The sequence below is a fragment of the Dermochelys coriacea genome, chromosome 7, assembly GCF_009764565.3.
Source record: "Dermochelys coriacea isolate rDerCor1 chromosome 7, rDerCor1.pri.v4, whole genome shotgun sequence".
In the NCBI taxonomy this organism is placed as follows: domain Eukaryota; kingdom Metazoa; phylum Chordata; order Testudines; family Dermochelyidae; genus Dermochelys; species Dermochelys coriacea.
In genome coordinates this window covers 56396283-56417210 of record NC_050074.1, presented here as the reverse complement: position 1 = coordinate 56417210, position 20928 = coordinate 56396283, and the positions used below count along the sequence as shown (strand labels likewise).

At 48.7% G+C, this 20928-nt stretch overlaps 1 protein-coding gene across 2 annotated transcripts; it reads left to right on the top strand.

Annotated features, from left to right (window-relative positions):
* Positions 1-820: 820 nt before the first annotated feature.
* Positions 821-20306, top strand: ELOVL3 (ELOVL fatty acid elongase 3). Of its 2 annotated transcripts, XM_043518947.1 has the most exons (5): positions 845-1108; positions 4831-4914; positions 11625-11756; positions 15549-15700; positions 16258-20306. In XM_043518947.1, the coding sequence occupies exons 1-5, from the start codon at positions 1002-1004 to the stop codon at positions 16677-16679; spliced, it is 897 nt and encodes a 298-aa protein (XP_043374882.1). In that variant the 5' UTR covers positions 845-1001; the 3' UTR covers positions 16680-20306. The 2 variants fall into 2 exon arrangements, with proteins under 2 accessions (XP_038267568.1, XP_043374882.1); XM_038411640.2 differs by lacking the exon at positions 4831-4914 and having other exon boundaries at positions 821-1108.
* The last annotated feature ends 622 nt before the right edge of the window (positions 20307-20928 follow it).

Below are 20928 nucleotides of genomic sequence, written 5' to 3'. Positions count from 1 at the left end.
AGTCCTCATCCACGTGCTACGTATATTGTTTGGATGATACATTGTTGGATCAACTAAGGCAACCCCTGGAGTTAACAGGCCCTCTGAAAGGGAGGGCATGTTACTGAGACAGTGGGAGTGGCTGGAGAAAGGGCAGCCTGCGTCAGAGAGGGTATCAGGTACTGGGTGGGGGAGCTGATGGCTACCTTCCAGGGGCTGGGGCTTCTGAGGGTAAAGGAGCTGTACTAGTGTAACTGAAGGGAAATCACCTTTACAGGGCCAAGGACTCTGGCCCCTCTGATTTAGACACTTGCATAATCACAGGTTTCAGAGTAGCAGCCGTGTTAGTCTGTATTCGCAAAAAGAAAAGGAGGACTTGTGGCACCTTAGAGACTAACACATTTATTAGAGCATAAGCTTTCGTGAGCTACAGCTCACTTCATCGGATGCATTACTTATGCACGAAAGCTTATGCTCTAATAAATTTGTTAGTCTCTGAGGTGCCACAAGTCCTCCTTTTCTTTTTTCTCATTTAGACAGTGATCGCCCGCAGCAGGTCGGGGGAGGCCATAGGGTAGGCTGCGAGCTTCCTGCTGCCGGTGCCCGGGGTGGGGTCCGGGTCCAGGTCCGGCTCTGCGGGTAGCCGGGCTGGGCGCCTCAGAAGAGCAGCGCAGGCCTGGGGTGGCGGCGGATGAAGGACCAGGCTGCAGCCTTTCCCCGGGGCGGAAAGGGAGAGGCAGCCCGGAGCCAGGCGGCGGCGGCGGCGGCGGCGGCGGGTGGGGGGTGCCCGGCTGCAGCCGCCTGTCAGTCAGGAGGTAGAGAGGCGGGGCGGCTCGCGCGGCTGCGGGTGGGGCGGGGTCTAAGCTCTAGCAATTGGCGGAGCTGACGGCGGGAGCGCGTCACCTGCAGCCTGGCTGCGGCCGGGGGCCCCTCGCTCCGCGTTGCTGCAGCCGGGCTGCCGCCTCCGCCTCCCTCCCTCCCTCTGCAGGGCCCGGTGCGACCCGGCCCCGAGCCCCTCCAGCATGGAGCTGCTGGGCGCCAACCTGTCCGCGCTGCCCCGCCCGCGGGAGTACGACTTCGAGCGGCGCTTCGACGAGCTGCAGGCGATCCAGTGGATGCGGGAGAACTGGTGAGCGCTGCCGGGGCGGGGGGCCCGGGGCTGGGGTGAGCTCGGTCGGGCTGGGCAGTACCTTGCACTGGAGCCTGCGGTGCAGCACCGGGGACCCGTCTGCTACACCGAGCCGAGCAGCGCTAAAGCGAGCCAGTGGCCGGAGCGCCCCGTGCAGCCGGGCCGGAGCTGCCGCTGGGCGAAAGGGGCGCAAACCCTAACGTCAGCCCGGAGATGCTCCTCGAAGCGGAGGCCTCGTGTAAGCAAGGCTGGTAGCTGGACGTGACATTCAGAGGCACGGATTTTTAATAGTGAGGGTAAACCACCACTGGGCCAATTTACCAAGGGTCTCCTGGTGGATTCTCCGTCACTGGAGTGGGTCTTTTCTAAGAGATCTGCTCCTCTAGTTCAAATGGGAATTAATCGGGGAAGTCCTGTAAGAGGCTGGTTATGCAGTGGCTCAGACTAACCCAGTGGGCCTTTCTGGCTTTATAATCTGTGATCCAACTGGGAAGAATGTGCACCTATAGCTTCTGTCAACCTTTTGGGAAAGAGGTGCCCGATTATAAAATGGGAAACAAAACTGTAATCTGAATGAAAAACTGAGCAGATACAAAAGCGAAATCCATATAGCCTTCCAGAAGGAGATGCAACTCAGTTAATAGAGCAACTGCCCTGAAATAAAACTAGCTTAACTGCCCTGTTTTCTTCAGTATGAATTTAGAGTTAAAATTGCTGGTGACAGTTTCATATTCAACATCTTCATAAACCTAGTCCACTGAGGTTCTTTTGAGAGCCAAGAATTAAACTTCTTATGCTGCTGGCTTGAATAGTGAAACCCATTGTACAAGATTAGTGAACAATTGCTAGATTTCATAAAACATCATTCAATGTGCAATTGTTTTCTGTGTCTCAAAGGAGATGTTTGAGAGCAGCATCTTTATACTCAATTCTTGTTTGAACTCTCCTTCTTCCCTTGACCCAAAAGTACATTGTAAAAAGAACGTCTACACAGCAATTTTTAGTCCTGAGTTAGCTGACCTGGGCCAGGTGACAGCCATGCTGTGGGTCTTTTATCCCTCTATAGAGGTACCTACCCTAAGTAGCGCCTTTAGAGTAGCAATAATAGGGATAATGACTCAGCCATTTTACCTAGTGTACAGAGATTGCTTAACCAAATCTGCATTCGTTGAGTGCAGAAAGATTTTAGGGTGAAGAGCAGCAGCTTGAAACAAAACAGTTACAAATGACCTTTAAAGAGCCTTCTGGTACAGTCCCTCTATGTGTGAGGTCCTGAGTTCTGTATGTAGGGGCTTGGCCTTGATCCAGTTTGTCCCCAAGACTGGAACAGGAGGGGCTGCTATAGGTCAGAATTTAGGGGTGGGGTGATAGAACTGTATTTGGAGAGAAGCTTCCTGCATCATAGTTGAACATAATGTGATTGCTCTCTGGCTTTTTGAATAGCCTTGCTCAGGTGACGCTGTAGGTAGAACATGTAAAACAATCACCGAGGTCTTGCCTGTTATCTAAGGTGTTCTAAAAATTATGGCCCCAGATCTTCTCTAATAAAATGAATCTGGATCTGGGGGCTTTGCCTCAGACACAGGCAGGGTTTAGTGGGCATTGCCAATGTTTAGTTTACAGAGCTAGGTGGCCTGCAGGTTTGGAGGTAAGCAATTGCATCGGGTGGCTATGGTATATTGGTATTTCAGAGGACCGGAACAATGTACAATCGACTATTCTGGGAGATGAGGGTAGCGTGTGGGAGAGGGATGTCGCCTGTTTGGAGTAGCTGCTGATTCCACACAGCAGTGTTGTACTTCCTGAAAGTGTCGTCTTCCCAAGATTACAAAGTTTCCTGCATGCTAGGAAACTTCTACTGAGGTAATGTGGCATAGGATAACCTATATGTCTGACAAGAAAACATGGTGCTATATTTTTTTTTTTTTCTTGTGGCAAAGGTGTGTCATGAAGTCATTTTTGTCTCTTTCCTAAGGGAAAATTGCTGGTCTAATCTGTACTTAAAACTCTGATGTGTCATCTGACAGGCACATCCAGCTGGAGGCTGAAAATGAAAACTGCTCTCCTGTCTCTTTCTCCACATGCTGCTGAACAGCAGCATCACCCCATGCCGTGCCTCATAACAGGAAGAGCCTGTATGCTGCTAGCCTCGTGGTACGTGGTACGGTAGCAATGTAAACGGCCAGAGGAGGAGTTACACCGTGAAACAGGGAAATCCATTCACTTCTGCAGTTGGAATTTACAGGGAAACTTGAGTAGAACTAGGAGGCCATGTTTCATTTGCATCTTCAGTTCAGCCACATGCAAATTGACGTACCCAGGATCTTCCCATGTGGGGTGACAGGTTGCAGCTGCGTTTGATTTGTCCACACTTGGTATTTCTGGGCTGGCAACCAATAGGCTTTTCCTGGCCTGCTAAGATTTGCACGGAGCCACGAGATTTGTCAGGATTCTAAGCCCGCAAAGGCCTGAAGTGGTTTGCGTCCAGGGTTTTGGTTTAGGTCCAGCTAATTAGACACCAGAACTTTAAAACATCTGAGTTGCATTGAACTTCATAAATATTTCTTCTGCATGCTGAGATTAGATGACAAATGTCCACAGCACACGCCTCTCCCCCTTTCAAAATCTCTCCCTGACCTGGAGTAAAAATAGTGGCTTGCTGTTTGGGAATGCTAATTCTAAAAGAATAGACCACACCCTGTTTCCATTGGGACATCTATTGTGCATTCCTGGTTCCTAGCATGGAAATATGGGTTGGGAGAGAGAGACAAAGGTGGGGTCAAGTAGTCTCTTTTATTGGACCAACTTCTGTTGGTGAGAGAGACCAGATTTTTAGCTTACGCAGGCTCTCCTTCAGCTCCTGAGAAATACAGGGTTGGTAACAATCTCTGGAGCAAACTTAACTTGTTTGTTCTTGGTTTAGTGCAGTTTAGAAGGATTTAAGCCATGAGTGGGAGAGGCTCAGAGTGAAACTTCCTTGGAGAGGGGTGTCTCCTCAAAATGCCAGAGCATTTGATTACTTTGTGGTGAACTGTTGTAAGCATTTGATGGAATGAATGGGCTGGCTGTCATGGATGCAGTGACAGCGTCATTAACACAATGTTAAATTATGAAAGTATGGTTTAGATTTGGAGGAGAAACTTTCGCTTGCTTAGTCCCGTGGCAAAAATGCTATGGGAGAGGAGAGATTCATCCCAAATCTAAGTTTTTATTAATGGAATAGATGGAAGAATTCAAAATGAAACCAAGCATTTTGAAATCAAAATTAAACAGTTATTCACAAAACAAATCTTATGCAAAACTCACCAAAATCCTCTTTCAGAGAGTGTCTGTTCATCCCTTATCTTAGAGTTTCTTACCAAAGTCCCTTAGATCAGTGGTTTTCAAACTGCAGTTGCGACCCAGTGCTGGGTCGCAGAATATAAGGCACTGGGTCACAGCAGCTCTGGTCAGCACTGCCAACCAGGCCATTAAAAATACCATCAGTGGTGCTGCCCAGCTACCCCACCTTTGTCCCTACCTGTTCTGACACTGCGCTGTGCCCCGAAAGCAGTCAGCAGCAGGTCTGGCTCCTAGGTGGGGGAGCCATGGGGCTCCATGCACTGACCCCACCCCGAGCCCAGGCTCCACACAGCTGGAGGGCAGTGCCTGTGGGCAAGAGCTGCGTGGAGCCACTTGTGCACCTCCACCTAAGAACTGAACCTGCTGCTGGCCACTTGCAGGGTGCAGTGCAGTCTGCAGTGCCAAGACAGGCAGGAAGCCTGCCTTAGCACCTCTGCTGCGCTGCTGACCAGGAGCCGCCGCAGGTAAGCCTGTGCACCACCCCTGTGCCCATTCACGTACCCCAGCCCTGAGCCCTCCCCAAACCCAGAGCCCCCTCCTGCACCCCAAAGCCCTCATCCCTGGCCCCACCCCAGAGCCCCCTCCCACACCCTGAACCCCTCATTCCTGACCACAGCCCTGACCCTGCACTCCAACCCTCTGCCCCAGCCCTGAGCCCCTCCCAAACCCCTCATCCCCGGCTCCACTGGGTCATGGGCATCAACAATTTTCTTCAACTTGGTCACCAGGAAAAAGTTTGAAAACCACTGCCTTAAGGCTTGTCTACATTACCCATTTGATCGACGGGCAGTGATCGATCCAGCGGGGGTAAATTTATCACATCCAGTCTAGATGTGATAAATCAACCACCGAGCTCTCTCCTGTTGACCCCGGTACTCCACTGGGGTGAGAGGCGCAGGTGGAGTCGACAGGAGAGTGTCAGCAGTCAACTTACCGCCGTGAAGACACTGTGAGTAGATCTAAGTACGTCAACTTCAGCTACATTATTTAAGTAGCTGAAGTTGCATAACTTAGATTGATTCTCCCCACCCCCACTGTAGACCAGACCTTAGAGCCCTCCTTGTGGGGGGTAGGGAAAATGTTAATTCTGTTGCTGGACCTTGAACTCGCTGTTTGCTATTAAAGTTACTCTTGCCTTTAACAGACCCAAAAGAGCAGGATGGAGAAAAATGGCTGTCTGTTGACATTCACAAGTCAGTCACAGATGGCTCATGCACCTGTTGCGGCCAATGTGTGTAACACCTCTGAGCCCTAGCATGCTTCCCTCACCTGGCAGGTTTTGGCAGGTGCCTCTTTCTTTGGTTTCTCTCGGGCAAGCTAGACTGCTTCATGCCATTGTGCTGATGCCATGCAGTACAGCTGATCTCCACACCAGGTGAGAAATAGTGGAAGATTCCGTTAATCAAATTGGAGTCCTCACTGATTCGGCAGTGATGGTCCAATGTCCTTACTGACATGTTGACATCTTTCCCCTGTGAACCTGGAGGATTCTGGAACAAAGTAGAGGACTTTTGATATTTCCTAAGCAAACACCTCAGGAGCCAATGATCTTTGTCATTCTCTAGAGTCCCAGTTCAGCCTGACTTCCAATCCACCAAGTTTGTTTAACTTCTGGTTTCAGGCTCCTCTTGTTTGCAAGTTGTGACCTCAGCAGGGTCCTTGGGTCAGAGCAGCAGCCCTCTTTTGTTAATACATATTCAATCTCTTCTCGATCACCTTTCTTTATGTTACTGTGATTTTTTTGTAAGCTTTCATCCACTTATCAATTACAGCTCAAATGGCAGCTAGGCCTACTATGTCCTAACCAAGCCACCAATACTACCCCAGTCAGGCCAATGTTGTTTGCATTGGCAGTGGCTCATTTGGAGTAGAGAGAGCATCTTTGCCCTGTGAAATTAACACACGCCTCTCTTCTTGAGCTATCTACCATCCTGCTTTTGAGACCTCACTTCCTCAAAATGAAGCAGTGGCTTGTAGGAGAGAAATCAATCTAACTCTCTCCTGGTCATGGCTTTCCAACATGTGGCATTGTCTTAACTGGTAAGATGCTGTTTGGCCCAAGTGTGCTGTGCCACGTACACCCCCTGGTGTCCGAGATCTGCTTCACACCCATATACTGTCAGCACTGAGAGCTGGATTAGAGTCTAAATTCAGATTTATAAAATGAAAGTGCCTGATAAGTATTCTTGTGAAGGAGGCCCCTTTCCTGGTGGCTGACTGTGTGTTGGGATTGGCTGATGGTTCTGCTCAGTACCAGGCAATGCTGCCAAGCCAGGAAAGATGGTTTTGTGGTCAAAGCACTGGATTAGGAATTGGGAAGCCAGCTTTGCCTCAGATTTAGCGTGACCAAGTACATTGCTTAATCTGACTCAGTTTCCCATCTCTTAAATGTATCTAGTAGTACTTCCAGCCTGCCCTTGGTCACTCTTGTCTCACCAGGACAAGGGCTATTTCCTTGGTATGTAGAGAGCCTAGTACAATGCATCCCTGAGCTCACTTGGTATTATATTTATGTACAGCCACAGGGGGCTTCAGTATCACCAGGCTGCTTAAAATACTGCTTGGTGATGGCTACTACCGTGTGTTAGTGTGAGCTTCATATTAGCTGCGACTCTGTGGATGTAACTTGAGCTTCCTGAGGAACTGGAGCATCTTCCTTCTCTTTTGGCCGTGGCACAAGGGTCTTTCTGTTTAACAGGAAACTTCTGTCCACTCTTACCCTCCACAGATAGGGCCCTGTTCATCCTTGGTGGAACCCAGACCCCATGGATTTCACTGCTCTCATGGGACTGAACGCCCACCTGGAATAGCCTGGGAGGCTGGGTTTGGGGTGAGAGGCAGGAGAATTGCCAGCTGAATCTTGGGCCTTAGAGCCGGTGTGGGCAACAGTAGTGCTTGAACTGTTTCTCAGACCTGTCTCCCTCCAGTAGGGTGAGGAGTGTGTGAAGTCTTCTAGCAAATGAGCACAGCCCCTTGAGAGGGGATTATGTTGACTCCTCAGCATACATGTCTGTGAGGTTACCAGATCGCCTGCTGCGTACAGCAGTCCTCCTTGATATTGAAGATGAAGCTGCACACAAACCGCCACCAGAGCGTTCCCCTGGGGCTGCTCAGGCTGATATGGGTCCGGTGTTCAACCCCATCTGTGCTCTGCAGCTTCATGTTGGCAGCACTTGGCAGGAGTTCAGTAAGTAGGCGGGAATGGAAACGGATGGGTGCAAAGGTCAGCATGCGTCATGCACAACTAGTCAGTGCTGGGAGTAGCTGTTTACTCTAGGGGTGTCTTGTGGAGAGGGGTGTTTTCTGGACTGTTCCATAGAAAGTGGCTGAGATATGACCTTAGTCCCACTTGGATTTTCTTCACTGAGTCAGCTGCCCTCTAGGTACAATTGCACTGCAAAAGGAAAAAAATCTGGCAGTAAGTCTGAGCCTGGTCAACTGAACTGGGGCTCATGCTACAGGGCTAAACATAGCAGTGTAGATGCTCCTGATAGGGCTTGATCCTGGCAAGTGAGTGGATCACAGAGCACAGCTCCAGCCCAGGGGGGATGTCTACACTGATGTCTACACATTTTTAGCCCTGTAGCATGAGCCAGAGTCAGCTGACCCAAGCTCTAAAACTCGCTGCTGGGTATTTTTGCAGTGTCCCCGTACTCTTTGATACTTTCCTGTTAGTGAGCGATTTTTAAGTTCCTTTCTTACTGGGGTGATAGGCCTGTTGAGGAAGAGCTGGGACAACCTGCCATTTTTCTTGCCTCCGAATTCTGCGGAGGTGGCTGGAGTTGTCACCCACCTTCTCCCACCTCTACAGGACAGATGAAAAGTTGAGTAGCTTGCCTGAGAGAGTGGAGCAGTGAGATTTCTTGTTTGTTCTGAAACTCACTAAATTAGGAGTCTTTCATACTTTCACGTAGCAGGGTCCAGAGCATATTGCATACCTTCCTCTTCCATTTGGCATCATGTAGCATGCCTCTGACAACTGCGATTGCTTAGGCGGAAAAGTCACATAGAAGTATTGAGTGTATTTTTCTCAACGCCTTCTAATGAAACTTAGCAGTTGTAGGAGAGGTGTGAGAGCCATGTGACTGGCTCTCTTTTCACTAGCAAATGCTCAGTGGGCCCTGTATCACAATTTGGGGAATTTCTCTGTTAAACCAGGGTCCCAATTCCAGTGTGGTTTATAGTGCTGAGGGGTGAGTCATGGCTGGAGTGTGGAGACCTGTGCTCCTGAATTATAGGCTGGATCTCTGGCATTTTGGATACAGAGCTCATGAGAGCAGAGGGTCTTGTCAGAGAACCCTTGGGGTGATGACCAAATGCAGCCATTCAGCCCCTTCTCTTCCGCTCGCAAGCTGTGAATCACAGAGCCGTTGGCAGCACTGCAGATCAGTGAAATGTCGACTCCACCCTTGCAATGCCTCTGGCACCAGCTGTCAGTGCCAGTGCTTGCTGGGTACACACCCCTGTGCAGGCTCAGCGGGAAGGAAGGATTAATCCAGTTCTTGATTAGTACAAACAACCTGCTGCCGCCTCTTTAGCAAACACTGGATATCATGGAAGCTTAACTCTGGCTGAGCTGGGTTCACTACTACTTCTCGGGATGCCTTGGCACTTCCTGGTGTGGGGATACTACTGCCCGAAGCCTACCTTTGCAGTGATTTGGATACAGTTGGGGGGCAGGGGTGACTTTGTGATGCAGAGTTGCTCTAGTGTGGGCTGGGAACTTCATTTTTTGCCATGTTGTTTTGGTTTTAACTTCAGCATGTAGTGCTTAAAGGGAGGTGCTGGCTAGAGCAAAGCCTAGTGCAGGCAAGTGGTGTTCATTAGCGGTACCTGCTGAGCTACATCTCTCTCAGTGAAGTTCTGTGGCCTGTTGTATGCAGGAGGTCAGGTCATGACAGTCTCTTCTAGCCTTAATCTATTAATCTTGTTTTGTTTGGGGAGAAGGCAGCACATCTCTGCCAATATACCACAACCCTGACCTGTAACATATCCTGCTTTTTTCCCAGCCAGCCAGCTCTGCTCATGCATCTAAGTCTCCTGGCTACTCCAGTCCAGGGGTATACTGCCCACCAGGCCACAGCTTGAGACCTGCAACCTCTTTGCTGTTAAACTAAGTAGAATTTAACTTGGACTCAAGTCTCTAGGGTTGCAAGTCTTGTGTGGTAGCCTGAATTTCAATTGAAGTACAGATTCTCCTAGGGCATAAGTACCTTTCATACAGATTCCTGACCTAGGAGTACAGTCTTCTCTATAGTATACTGTGGATCACATTTCAAACTATAATTCTGCTGTATCCCCGGAGACTTGTTCTGAATGCCTCTCTCCATCCATCGAACATCTCTGTAAAACATCTGGCATTTTCAGTCCACGTAGACCAGGCGTCCCTATGACTGCAGTGTGAATTCGAACAATACTGGGGCAAAGAGCAGGGATTCTCTCACGGCAATGTCACTTTTGCCCAGGTATCTGGTAAGCCCATTGCAGTGGGTCCTGGAAGCTAGCTAATCTAAAGAACGTTAGATCTAGGCTGAATTGGCCTAGGATCAGAGAAAGGAATGTAGACCTTCCTCCTGCATGGTTGAAGAGGGACCTGGTTGCTTTGGTTCTTACCCTGGATGGGGATATGACTTATGATGGCTGGAGTTGAAGTTTGTGGTCTGTGCAGAGCATGCACATTCTGGTGGTGGTTCTCAAATGATTATCGTTAACGATCTGAAGGATGGCATGGATTGCACCCTCAGCAAGTTTGCGGATGACACTAAACTTGGAGGAGTGGTAAATACCCTGGAGGGTAGGGATAGGATACAAAGGGACCTAGACAAATTAGAGGATTGGGCCAAAAGAAATCTGATGAGGTTCGACAAGGACAGGGTCCTGCACTTAGGACAGAAGAATCCCATGCACAGCTACAGACTAGGGACCGAGTAGCTAGGCAGCAGTTCTGCAGAAAAGGACCTAGGGTTACAGTGGACGAGAAGCTGGATATGAGTCAACTGTGTACCCTTGTTGCCAAGAAGGCCAGTGGCATTTTGGGCTGTATAAGTAGGGGCATTGCCAGCAGATTGAGGGAAGTGATCATTCCCCTCTTTTCGGCATTGGTGAGGCCTCATCTGGAGTACTGTGTCCAGTTTTGGGCCCCACACTCCAGTTTTTCCACATCCTTCTTCTAAAGAGTCCAGCAGAGGGCAACAAAAGTGATTAGGGGACTGGAGCACATGACTTGTGAGGAGAAACTCAGGGAACTTGGCTTATTTAGTCTGCAGAAGAGAAAAGTGAGGGGGGGATTTGATAGCTGCTTTCAACTACCTGAAGAGGGGGTTCCAAAGAGGAGCTTCCTGTCCTGTTACATTACTGTGTGCTGCTGGGGCTGCATTTCAGTGGGGCTGTGTGAGCTGGTATAGGCTTTGTAAAGGACTCTGAGATGAAAGGCTTGTGAAACTCTAGCTACCCACGGAGATAATTCTTTAGTTTTTTTTAAAGATAATTTAACTCTTCAGAAATGTATTCTGATGGCCAGTATAGGGGACTGGATTTTGTCCAGATTGGTGAATTGTCAGGCTGTGCTTTTTTTTTTTTTTTTTTTTTTTTTTTTTTAATAGGACTGCATTATATGAATGGAATATCAAAAATGGGGGTCCAAATCTGGGAAGCTAAGGCCAGAACACATCATAGTACAACAGAATAATGTTTTTCAGCCACGTCTGTTCTGAGGTTCAGCCCCCAGCGCTGCCTGTGTAGAACACTGTCCCTTTCCTCCATGCACTAAGAGCTTCTTGGTACAAAACAAGAAACTCTGGCCTCCTCAGAAATTACAGTGAAGGAACTAGTCTGTAAATGAATAAAACTGCCCTTTTCTCTCAGCTTAAAATCCTTGCCAGCTGAGCCCTCACTTGGCATCTGAAGGGGCAGGGCAGCATTGTGGAAGTCTCCGTAATGTAAGAGATCCCCTTTCTTTTCCTTCCCTCACCAAGGGTATTTCTACCAGCTCCACTTATGGTCAAGGCCTGCTCCTCGCAACTACAGCTAGGGGAACAGCAGATACCCATGGGAGTGCAGGGCTCCATTAGATTCCTCCTAGTCCGGGCTAGCAAAGCCCCCATCAGGAGCAGGGGGCACGTCTGTGCTATACCACGTGCCAGCCCGTCTGAGAACTCTTCTTCTCCGCTCACAGGCGTAAATCTTTCTCCTTCGCCTTGGCTTACGTGCTGCTGATCTTTGGAGGCCAGCATGTCATGAAGCAGCGGAGAGGGTACGACCTGCGCAAGCCACTGGTCCTGTGGTCACTCAGCCTGGCCCTGTTCAGGTAAGAATGGTATCTCTCGCTTTATTCTGCTGCTGGTGATTACTGGGCAGCCATAGAGTCCCACCGTGCCAGCTGACCCTGGAGAGAGACATGGATGCTAACTCCGAAGGGGCAGTAGGTTTTTGATAAACTGCTGAACCACAGCCTGGCCATGGGGCTTTAATTTTAGTCCTTATTTTAACATCTTCCTCTCCCCTCCCCCATTTCTTAACCCTGTAGAAGTGATCCCAAAATGGGGGGGAAGGGTCCTGTGAAGTCTTCTTTTTTTTTTTTTTCCCTCTCTTTCCCCCCCTCTCCCCCCGCCCTGAGCCCTCTGGTCTTGAGCCCATCCCTGCAAGGCTTCTCTCTGCCTTCCCCACCAACAGCTGCAGGCCGTGCCCATGGGAGATCGCTGCCTTGGTCTGTGGCAGGCAGGCAGCAGTGTCGGGGGGAGAAGGCACTGTGCTCCGTTGTGGCCGCCTTTGGGCAAAACTGAGGGCACTGACACTCGGCAAAACTCCGCCTGAACTAGAGAGTGGAAGCATGGGGATCTGAAGATGAGATGAGCCATGCTGGGGCTGAAGGCTTCTGTGCTCTTCTGTACGCGTTCTTACACTCCCCTCATCGCCACAGAATCTGAAACCTTTTGGAGCTGTTGACTGTTGTCTTCATCTGAGAGCATTGGCTCTTCTAGGTACCCTGGGCCCAGGTGCTGGAGCTGCTTGAAGATAAGGACCAAGACCTTGAACTTGACTGCTAAATCCACTCCCTGAACAGTTCTTTTAGAGCTTGGGTGGGCAGACTAGCAGGCCTATCCCTACTCCAGGTTGGCTGGTTGACCGTGACCCTGAGTAGAGGCAAAGATCTGCCCCTGCTGTGCAGGGCCCAGCTAGCCTGGTCTTGAGGTACATAATCCTGAAAACTGAGGGGTGAATAGAGAAGTGTATGATCCCTACCTCGCTCTTTGAGCTGAGACCCTCTGAATCCAGAGAAGAACATGAAAGGATTGCCAGCTCTTCTCTAGCCATCGGCACAAGCTGGCTGAATGTGTCAGTGTATATATAGGCTTCACCATTCTTTGTGTTATATTTACTGCACTTGTGAGGTGCTCAGGGAAATTTTCCTGTGTGGGAAAACTTAATACTTTTTTGCAGCAGTGAGGATAAAAGCTGAATAGCAAAACAGCAAGGATAAGATGGTTTGTTAAACACATTTCTTTTGTGAACGGGGTATTATTTTTGGAGTTTCAGCAACACGCATCATAAAAGCGAGATAAGGATCTTCCATCTAAGGTCTCTGTGTAAAAGATTCAGTTCTTTGTCTTTAAGTAGTCTATAAACTGTGCTGGCAACTCTTGCTTCCTGTGGGAACTCTGATAGGAGCCTGCTGAGAATGATTCAACCATAGCTTTGCTCTGTAATTTAGGTCTCCAAGCCAAGATCCTTCAGTTTTCTCACCCTCCTCTCAGCACCTGTTTACTGCAGCTCTGGCTGGTTTGGCAGAGTGAGACCATCATCCTCATGAGGTTAAGATGCTGAAACATGAGGGGGATGGAGCTGGCTGGGAGTGATGCTGGATTCTGACTGGCCTGTGTGGTCCACGTAAGGGTGGAGGAGGTAGGGAAAGATGTGGGAAGCTAGAATGATACCTTGCTATGCAGTGACCTGGCACATGCAAGCTCTGGCACTGATAGTGCATGCACAATCATTGTGAAGCCATATCCCCACTTTAATGACTGACAGCTTTGGGGAGCCAGCCCACAATATTAAGGGGTACTTTTTGGCCTGCCTGAGCATCTCTTTCAAATACTTGAAGCCGAAGGTGGGGCAGGGAGCACATATTCTTCACTTGTTGTCTTGGTTTCCCAGGAGCCATTGCTTGGCATCAGGTATGCAGAAAGCCTTGCATTTGTATACACAAGGTTGCTGTGATACAGTCCTCAGCTTCTTATCTCTTGTTTGACATTTTATTGGTGGCGTCATTCTGACAAGGCAGTTCTAGGTGGAAAAACCACAACTGCTTACATCAACTCAGCCTGCTTTCAGTCTGATGTTGGTCATCACACCAGGGATATTCGGAAGCTTTCCTACTCAGCCATGCGGTTATGGCTCCAATGCTTTGTGTACATTAGCCTTTTCCTGAAATACTCACTACAAGTGGCTCAGCTCTCGGGAGGATAGCCACAGTTGGGGTGGATGCTGGCAAGACAGGAGCTACCTGGTACTTTTTGGCTGAATAGTTTATTCGCTGATAAATGCAGTGTGGGGGCAACTGAAACTATTTGTGAATTTGGATCAAATTCAGCAAATAGCACTGAATGAATAAAAAGAAATTTCTAAGTCAAAATGGTTTGCTCTAACACTTTTGAAATGAAAGGCTTTGACTTCATTTCATTTTGAAATGTCACTAGATTTGTTTCGAAACTTTTTAGATGAGTAAAAAAAACACCCTAAATAAAGAAATGAAAATTTCCAGGTTAAATAAAATGTTTCATTTGACTGGAAACGATTTTTTTCATTTTCGTTTTGCAAGGAAGAACAAAAGTGTCAGTTTTGGTTCATTCTAAAACAATTTGGGGGGAGGCGGGTTGCTTTTTGTCTCTGCCACTGAACCGAAAAAATCCATTATTAACTCAGCTCTAGCAAAGGCCTCCTCTAAGCTTCAGTTTCTAAAATGGTGCTGAATGCAATTAGTCTGCACTTGCAGCTAAACTGTGTTCAAGACTTGCTTAGCTGTCCCTGTCAACTTTTGTAGCTTAGACCAGCTCTGTGTGAAGTGGAAAAAACTGCTGTTGAAATACGTTTGTCAACCTCTCGATTTCTTGCTGTGTGGAGAAGGAGAGGGGAACCATGGCTTAGTCTAGGTATCTACCAGGGTTAAAACATGGCTCCTTATTGTCTTACCTGGTTAGTATTTCTAGCATATAGCAGACCTCGAAGTCTGTGCTGATCACTTTCCAGACCCAAACAAGTGTTGATTCCTGCCCGCAGTGCAGAGCCCATGCAGCTGTTAAGAAATGGATTTTTGAGATCCCAGCTGGGGTTTGCCCTGCAGTACAAGCTCTTAGATCACTTCTTGGTCTGTAAACTGAGCCAGCCATCTAGCACTGGTGATACCGAGTTCCAGTCAGATCACATCATGTAGCTCTCTGTGCCATGTGTGCATGGAGTTCTGCAATGTGCCTTACGGACACTAGGAACTGGGTTAGGCAGTGAATCTTTAGAATGGCATTTGTGCATGTTGATTGTAGGGGCTGAGATAAGCAAGTTGAGTTGGTGGCTCTTTGCCTAATTCAGACTTCCAGTTATGATTCAGATGTGTAGTGGTTTTTGTATCTTTTGCTCATTTGAGGCCCACGCCTGGCCTGACATGCTGAAACTCCTGCTCAGAGGTATCGGTAGAACTGGGAGAAGAGACTGGAATATCAGAGCGTGTGGTAGTTCACTGTTGAGATGCCCTGGAAGAACTTGGAGTAGGACTTGGGCAGGGGGTGCTGCAGGCTCAGGAGTGAAATGGGTTGGCAGAGCTGCCTGGGGACCTGTGGCTGGATGGATGGTTGCCCCTGTCTGAGTAGGGTCCAGTAGTTCTGCTAGCGAGACAGGGTATTCAAATCTATGCTTCCCAAGACGAGGAGGATCAGTAACTGGAGTAAATACAGTATCCGTCACCCAGCAGGGCAGGAGGCTGATTACTTAGGCTTCCTACTTCTCCTGTGGAGGGGATGGAGTTGGCAGAGTTTCTGTGGGGGGGAGAAGTCAGCCTTCCTTGTGTGATTTCATCATGTCCCATGATGCTCATATGGCTCTCTTGCAGTATCATCGGCACCCTGAGGACATGGGGGTACATGGGATTTGTCCTCTCCACCAGTGGATTTAAGCGATCTGTGTGTGATCCAGGCTTCTATAATGGCCCCGTCAGCAAGTTCTGGGCATATATGTTTGTCCTAAGCAAAGTACCAGAATTGGGTGAGTGTAAAACCTCCTTTGCTTTATCTGATGTGGTTATAAACTCTTCCCTTGTTACTGGCAGACTCTCTAAAGGGCTCAATCCTTCACAGGAGGGGCTGATTCAGCCAATCTAAGTTGTCTCCCTTGTTCTACCCACTGTAGTTCAGTGCAGACAGTGTAGCACCATCCTGTGACCTCCCAGGTAACCTCAATCTAGCTTAGTCCCCCCAGCATGGTCACTTACACAGGAAGGAGGACTTCAGGATAAAACACAGGACTGTCAATTAGGATTCAAATCCAGACCCTGCCACTAACTTTTTGTCTGGAGGGAGAAGGGATGGGTAAACATCAGTACCATGAGGTGTATGGTGTTACTTCTCTCAGTGCAGCATTGCATGTTTGGCGGGGGGAGGGGCTGTCTGTCCTCTTGGAGCATGGAAATAATCTGGGCTGAATAAAAGTTCTGGTTGGGTTGAGTGAGGTGTTGAGTGAGGTGATGGATTTATTTCTTCGCTGCACCCTGAAAACACATCAGCTGCTTTGCCTTATCTGACCAGTGATGTCTGTCTCCCAAGGTGACACGGTGTTCATCATTCTCCGGAAGCAACGGCTCATCTTCCTCCACTGGTACCACCATGTCACAGTGCTGCTCTACACCTGGTATGCCTATAAGGACATGGTAGCCGGTGGTGGCTGGTTCATGACCATGAATTACGGTGTCCACGCCTTCATGTACTCCTACTACACAGTACGGGCAGCGGGCTTGAGGGTGCCACGCCCATTTGCCATGGTGATCACCGTTACCCAGATCCTGCAGATGGTGATGGGCACAGCAGTGAGCATCATGGCATACTCCTGGATGCAGGATGGCATCTGCTCAACCTCCTGGGAACAAATATTCTGGTCGTCCATAATGTATCTCAGCTACCTGGTGCTCTTCTGTCACTTCTTTTGCAAGGCATACTTTAAGGGGAGGGGCAAAACAAAAGGGGACTAACACCAGTGGGAGGAGTGCAGCTGGGAATTCTGGGACTCCTACTCCCTAGGCTGTTGGCACTCGGGCTCATTACAGGCCTGGTGTGATGACGCTGGGGGGGAAGAAATAGCTTGCTACCAGTACTTCTGCTGTTGAACCTATGAAGAGGCATCGGTATCTGCCTCAGAGGGGGCTGCTCCCTGGGCCTTCCAGCCAAAGCCTGAGTGCTCTTTGCTCTGCAGACTTTAGAGGGAATGGGGGAAAAGAACTGGAGAGGCTGTGAATACCAGAGAGAAAGGGTTGGAGTGTCAAGAACCCATCACTGAATTTCAGGTTCTCCCTCTTCTGTCCTGCCAATCCATCCTCCCCCCCCCCCCCCCCACCTCCGAGGTTGTGTTGTGCGTCTCTTGCACAGAGCTAATCTTCCCTTCTGTTCTCCAAGGCCAAACTTTCTTAAGGGTAAGGAGTGTCTGCTCCCTGGCATGAGCTTCACACACAAGGGGTGGTTGCATGCCTGTTGCACAATATCTGGCCATACCAGCTCTGCAGGAAAGGGTTGGGAGCCCAAGATCGGGTGCTATTGCCAGCTAGAGGGAGACCCTTGAATTCAACAACTTGCTGGGGCAGGACATGGCAATGGTGGCTGCATTGAATGGGAAAACACCCTAGTTTTCCCAAGTACCTGAATCTTTCTCCTGCAAGGAACTGGCCAGGGGATATGGGAGAGAGGTTCCAGTAACAACTGGGAAGCCTTGGTTGTCCTGATTGGCTTAGAGTCCAGGGGGCTTGAACTAAGGGGTTGAAAGCTCACAGGTACTGACCTTGTATTAAGGGTTCTCCTGCCCCCCCAAGCTAGCTGGCTTGACTTGGCATTTCATTTTTCTCTTGGATGACAAGAATTCTCCTCTTTCCTGGGTTAGAACTGTGAACCCCAACTGGGCAAGAAGGGAAAGGGACAGTCCCCAGGACATATCTAGACTGCCTAGCTAGGACAGAATGAAGATCCTCCCGACTCTCCCATGTGCTAATTGCAGGAAATGAAAAGCCCTGGGACCTGCTGCTAAAAGCCAGAGGCCAAGCTCCAAGTAACTAGCTCAGAAATTGATCTCACCCCAGTGATGGTCTCATTAACTCGTCATGATGCTCATTTTGGTATGAACATGTGTGTCTGGGCTGCTTGCCGAGATGTTCCCCCTCCGACATCCTGCCACTTGTGATTACCTCAACTTTTAATAGCGGATGGGCGAAGATGGTGTTTAAATCTGGCTTTGTGATCTTGGAGCCGAAATACCAATGCCCCTCATGAGACTGGAAGGGTTGTCCCCAAGCTGGACCTTGGAGTTAATGTACACAGCTGCACTTTTAAAAACCTGCTTTCCGCGTTGTGAGTACAGGGAACCGCTCCGATTGGAATACTGGCATAGCTGCTAATCTCAGTGGGCCAATTTAAAGCTTCTGATGCTTTATTAATTGAGGTCTGTGTGCAGGCCTGGGTACCAGCCCCAATTCTAACAGATTCTCTCTGTGGCCTTTGGCAAATCATTTCACCATGTTGTGCCTCGGTTTCCCCACCTGTAAAATGGGGAATGATACTGACCTACCTCCCATGGGGTTTGAGGCTTACTGTTTGTAAAGTGTTCTGAAGACTAACATTGTGCAAAGACTTGTCACTGTGTAATGCAGCCCCTCCTCCTAGCCCCCAACTTCCATCGCAGGAATTGCCTCTTCTAGTCAAAGCACCTGTCTGTTTCAGGCAGCTGTGCCACTGGAGGAGGCTGAAGCCCTGATCACTAACTCCCAGGGGACACCAAGACAAAAGCTGCTTTATGTTGTAAACAGTTGGAGGCAAGAGTTTTTCCTCCTAAAATCAAGATGGGTGAAGCCCATCCCTTCGTGCATGCTGTGACTTGTGACTGAAGGCAACCAGTGTCCTCTTCCTTGAACGGGAAAATAAAGGGTAAGAGTCCCTGGAGAAACAGCAATGAGTGTTAATGAAGCCAGGAATCTTTGGAGTCCAGGTTCCCTTGCTAAGGCACTGACTCTAGTACCGTGTTGAATCAGAAGTATGGATTTTCAGGATTTAAGCTGTTCTTTCTATTTCAATGGAATCAATTTACGCTTCCTCATTCCTCAGCTGTTCTGCTGCTGATGTCCACTGCACCTCAGCATGTGACCTCTTTCAGATTCCCTGTCTGGATGGCAATGCTGGAAGAGAATTCACCCCTTACTGGAGGGTGCTGAGCGGCTCCCACTGCACTGATCTCTGCCTGGGGAAAGCTCACTCCAGAAACCCCTCCCCTTGGGACTTGCATTCTGACACTGCAAAAGGGCTTTGGTGATGCTAGCTTTAATAGCAATACATTTATTATAAGTAACTAGCAGGGCCCAGCTTACTCTACAGCAGGGGTCAGCAGCCTTTCAGAAATGGTGTGCCAAGTCTTCATTTATGCACTGTAATTTAAGGTTTTATGTGCCACTAATACATTTTGTATTTACAGGGGCTGGTAGACGGAACCACAGACTGGCAGTGGGCTGAAAGGGACACTGGCTGGCAGGGGCCGGCAGATGGAACCCCAGACCGGCAGTGGGGGCGGCAGACGGAACCCCAGACCACCAGCGGGCTGAGCGGCTCAGCCCACTGCCGGTCTGGGGTTCCGTCCACAGGCCCCTGCCAGGTGGGGTCCCAGCTGCTGGCCTCGCTCAGCCTGCTGCCAGCCCGGGGTTCCGTCCATCCAGGTCGGCAGCGGGCTAAGCAGGCCCGGCAGCAGAGTGCCACTGTAAATCAGCTCACATGCCACCTTTTGTCACGCATGCCATAGGTTGCCGACCCCTGTTCTACAGCATCAAAACTTGCTGCAGTCTTTCCAAGTGCAGAATTATGCAGCCAAATCAGAGCTTTCATTTTTAAGTTTCTGGGTGTTAGTTATGAAGAAAACATTACTCTGAATTGAATGTAAAGTAGTGCGGTACTGTCTGCCTCAGTCTACAGACAGCCAAAGCAATAGCTCTGAGTTAACACCTTATTTAGCTCAGATGGATGTACACTCTGAAATCTAATGACAGCAGTTTAAATGTCATTGGTCAGTGATGTGAAAGGTAATCTGGAAAAAACTTCCAGCTAAACTGCTTGTTCTGCAATCCCAAACTACCTTCCCTCCAGTTTCATCCTACCCAGCTTCCTAAAGTGTCAGTTTCCTCTTGACAATTGCTACATCTTCATTCCGGAGCTCTGCAGCACAGGGCAAGCTGGGTGGCAGTGTAGAATGTATTCATATTTATATTAAATAACCTCAGTTAATTCACCAGATGCTGCCTCTGCCTTCCTGCCCCTGGAGTTCTGCAGAATCCATCTCTAGCTTACTGCAGTGTTGCATAGGGCCTTGTAAAAGTGCTGAGGACCTATGACTCCCCTCAGTTTCAGTGAGTTTTGCAGGTATACCCATCCCCCAAGACCAGGGCAAGCTGTAGAAAGGTGGGAAGAAGCTGTCTGGGTGTTTGTCCTGATTGTTACAAGACTTGCAAAGCAGCTACCAGCAAAGACATGGAAATGTCTCTGAACCAGATCTACAAATCCACTCCAACTGCATCTGAACTAGTTACTGTGTGACATGTGAATTTGGTTAATAAAGTGTGTGGTTTTTATCACTCTCCTTTGTATCTGGCCTATGTTTTGAATTTAGCAAAAAAAGCTAAGAATGACTTCCCCCTTACAACCCTGACTCCTCATGAGGAAGAACTCGCCTGGACGTGGGCTAGCTATTGAGCAGAGGCAACTGCAACTTCATGTGCTTATTTATATTTTTATCCAGCAACTTTTTCACTGAACTCTTGTAAAGCATCTGGTCCTGCTCTTGTACTTTGCACGCTATCTAACTAAGGGTCATCTTACTTCATAAAGTAGGTTTGAGGAGAAGGAGAAAACAGTTTGGTAGCTGTGGAATAAACAAAAGACAGTTAAACCATAATTATTTCAAAGCTCAGTTAAGCAACTAAGAGCTTACTCCCACCTTGTGAAAGGCCACAAATCACTGAGCTGTAATGCACCCATTTGCCCCAAGAGTTGAGTCTTCTTCATCCTGCTTATTAAACTGATTTTTTTTAATGCCCTACTGTTTTTATTTGCCTAGCGCTGTTCTTGAATCTCTTCCTTCCCCACCAGCCAGGGCATAAGGCTCGTAAAATCAACAAGAATTCAATAAAGACAAGTGCAAAGTACTGCACTTAAGGAGAAGGAAAAATCAAATGCACAACTACACAATGGGAAATAATT

Coding starts and splice junctions, on each gene's coding strand:
- ELOVL3 (XM_043518947.1), top strand. CDS start 1,002: ATGGAGCTGCTGGGCGCCAACCTGTCCGCGCTGCCCCGCCCGCGGGAG. Junction 1,109..4,830: donor CAGTGGATGCGGGAGAACTG/GTGAGCGCTGCC, acceptor GGCCACTTGCAG/GGTGCAGTGCAGTCTGCAGT. Junction 15,701..16,257: donor AAGCAAAGTACCAGAATTGG/GTGAGTGTAAAA, acceptor CTGTCTCCCAAG/GTGACACGGTGTTCATCATT.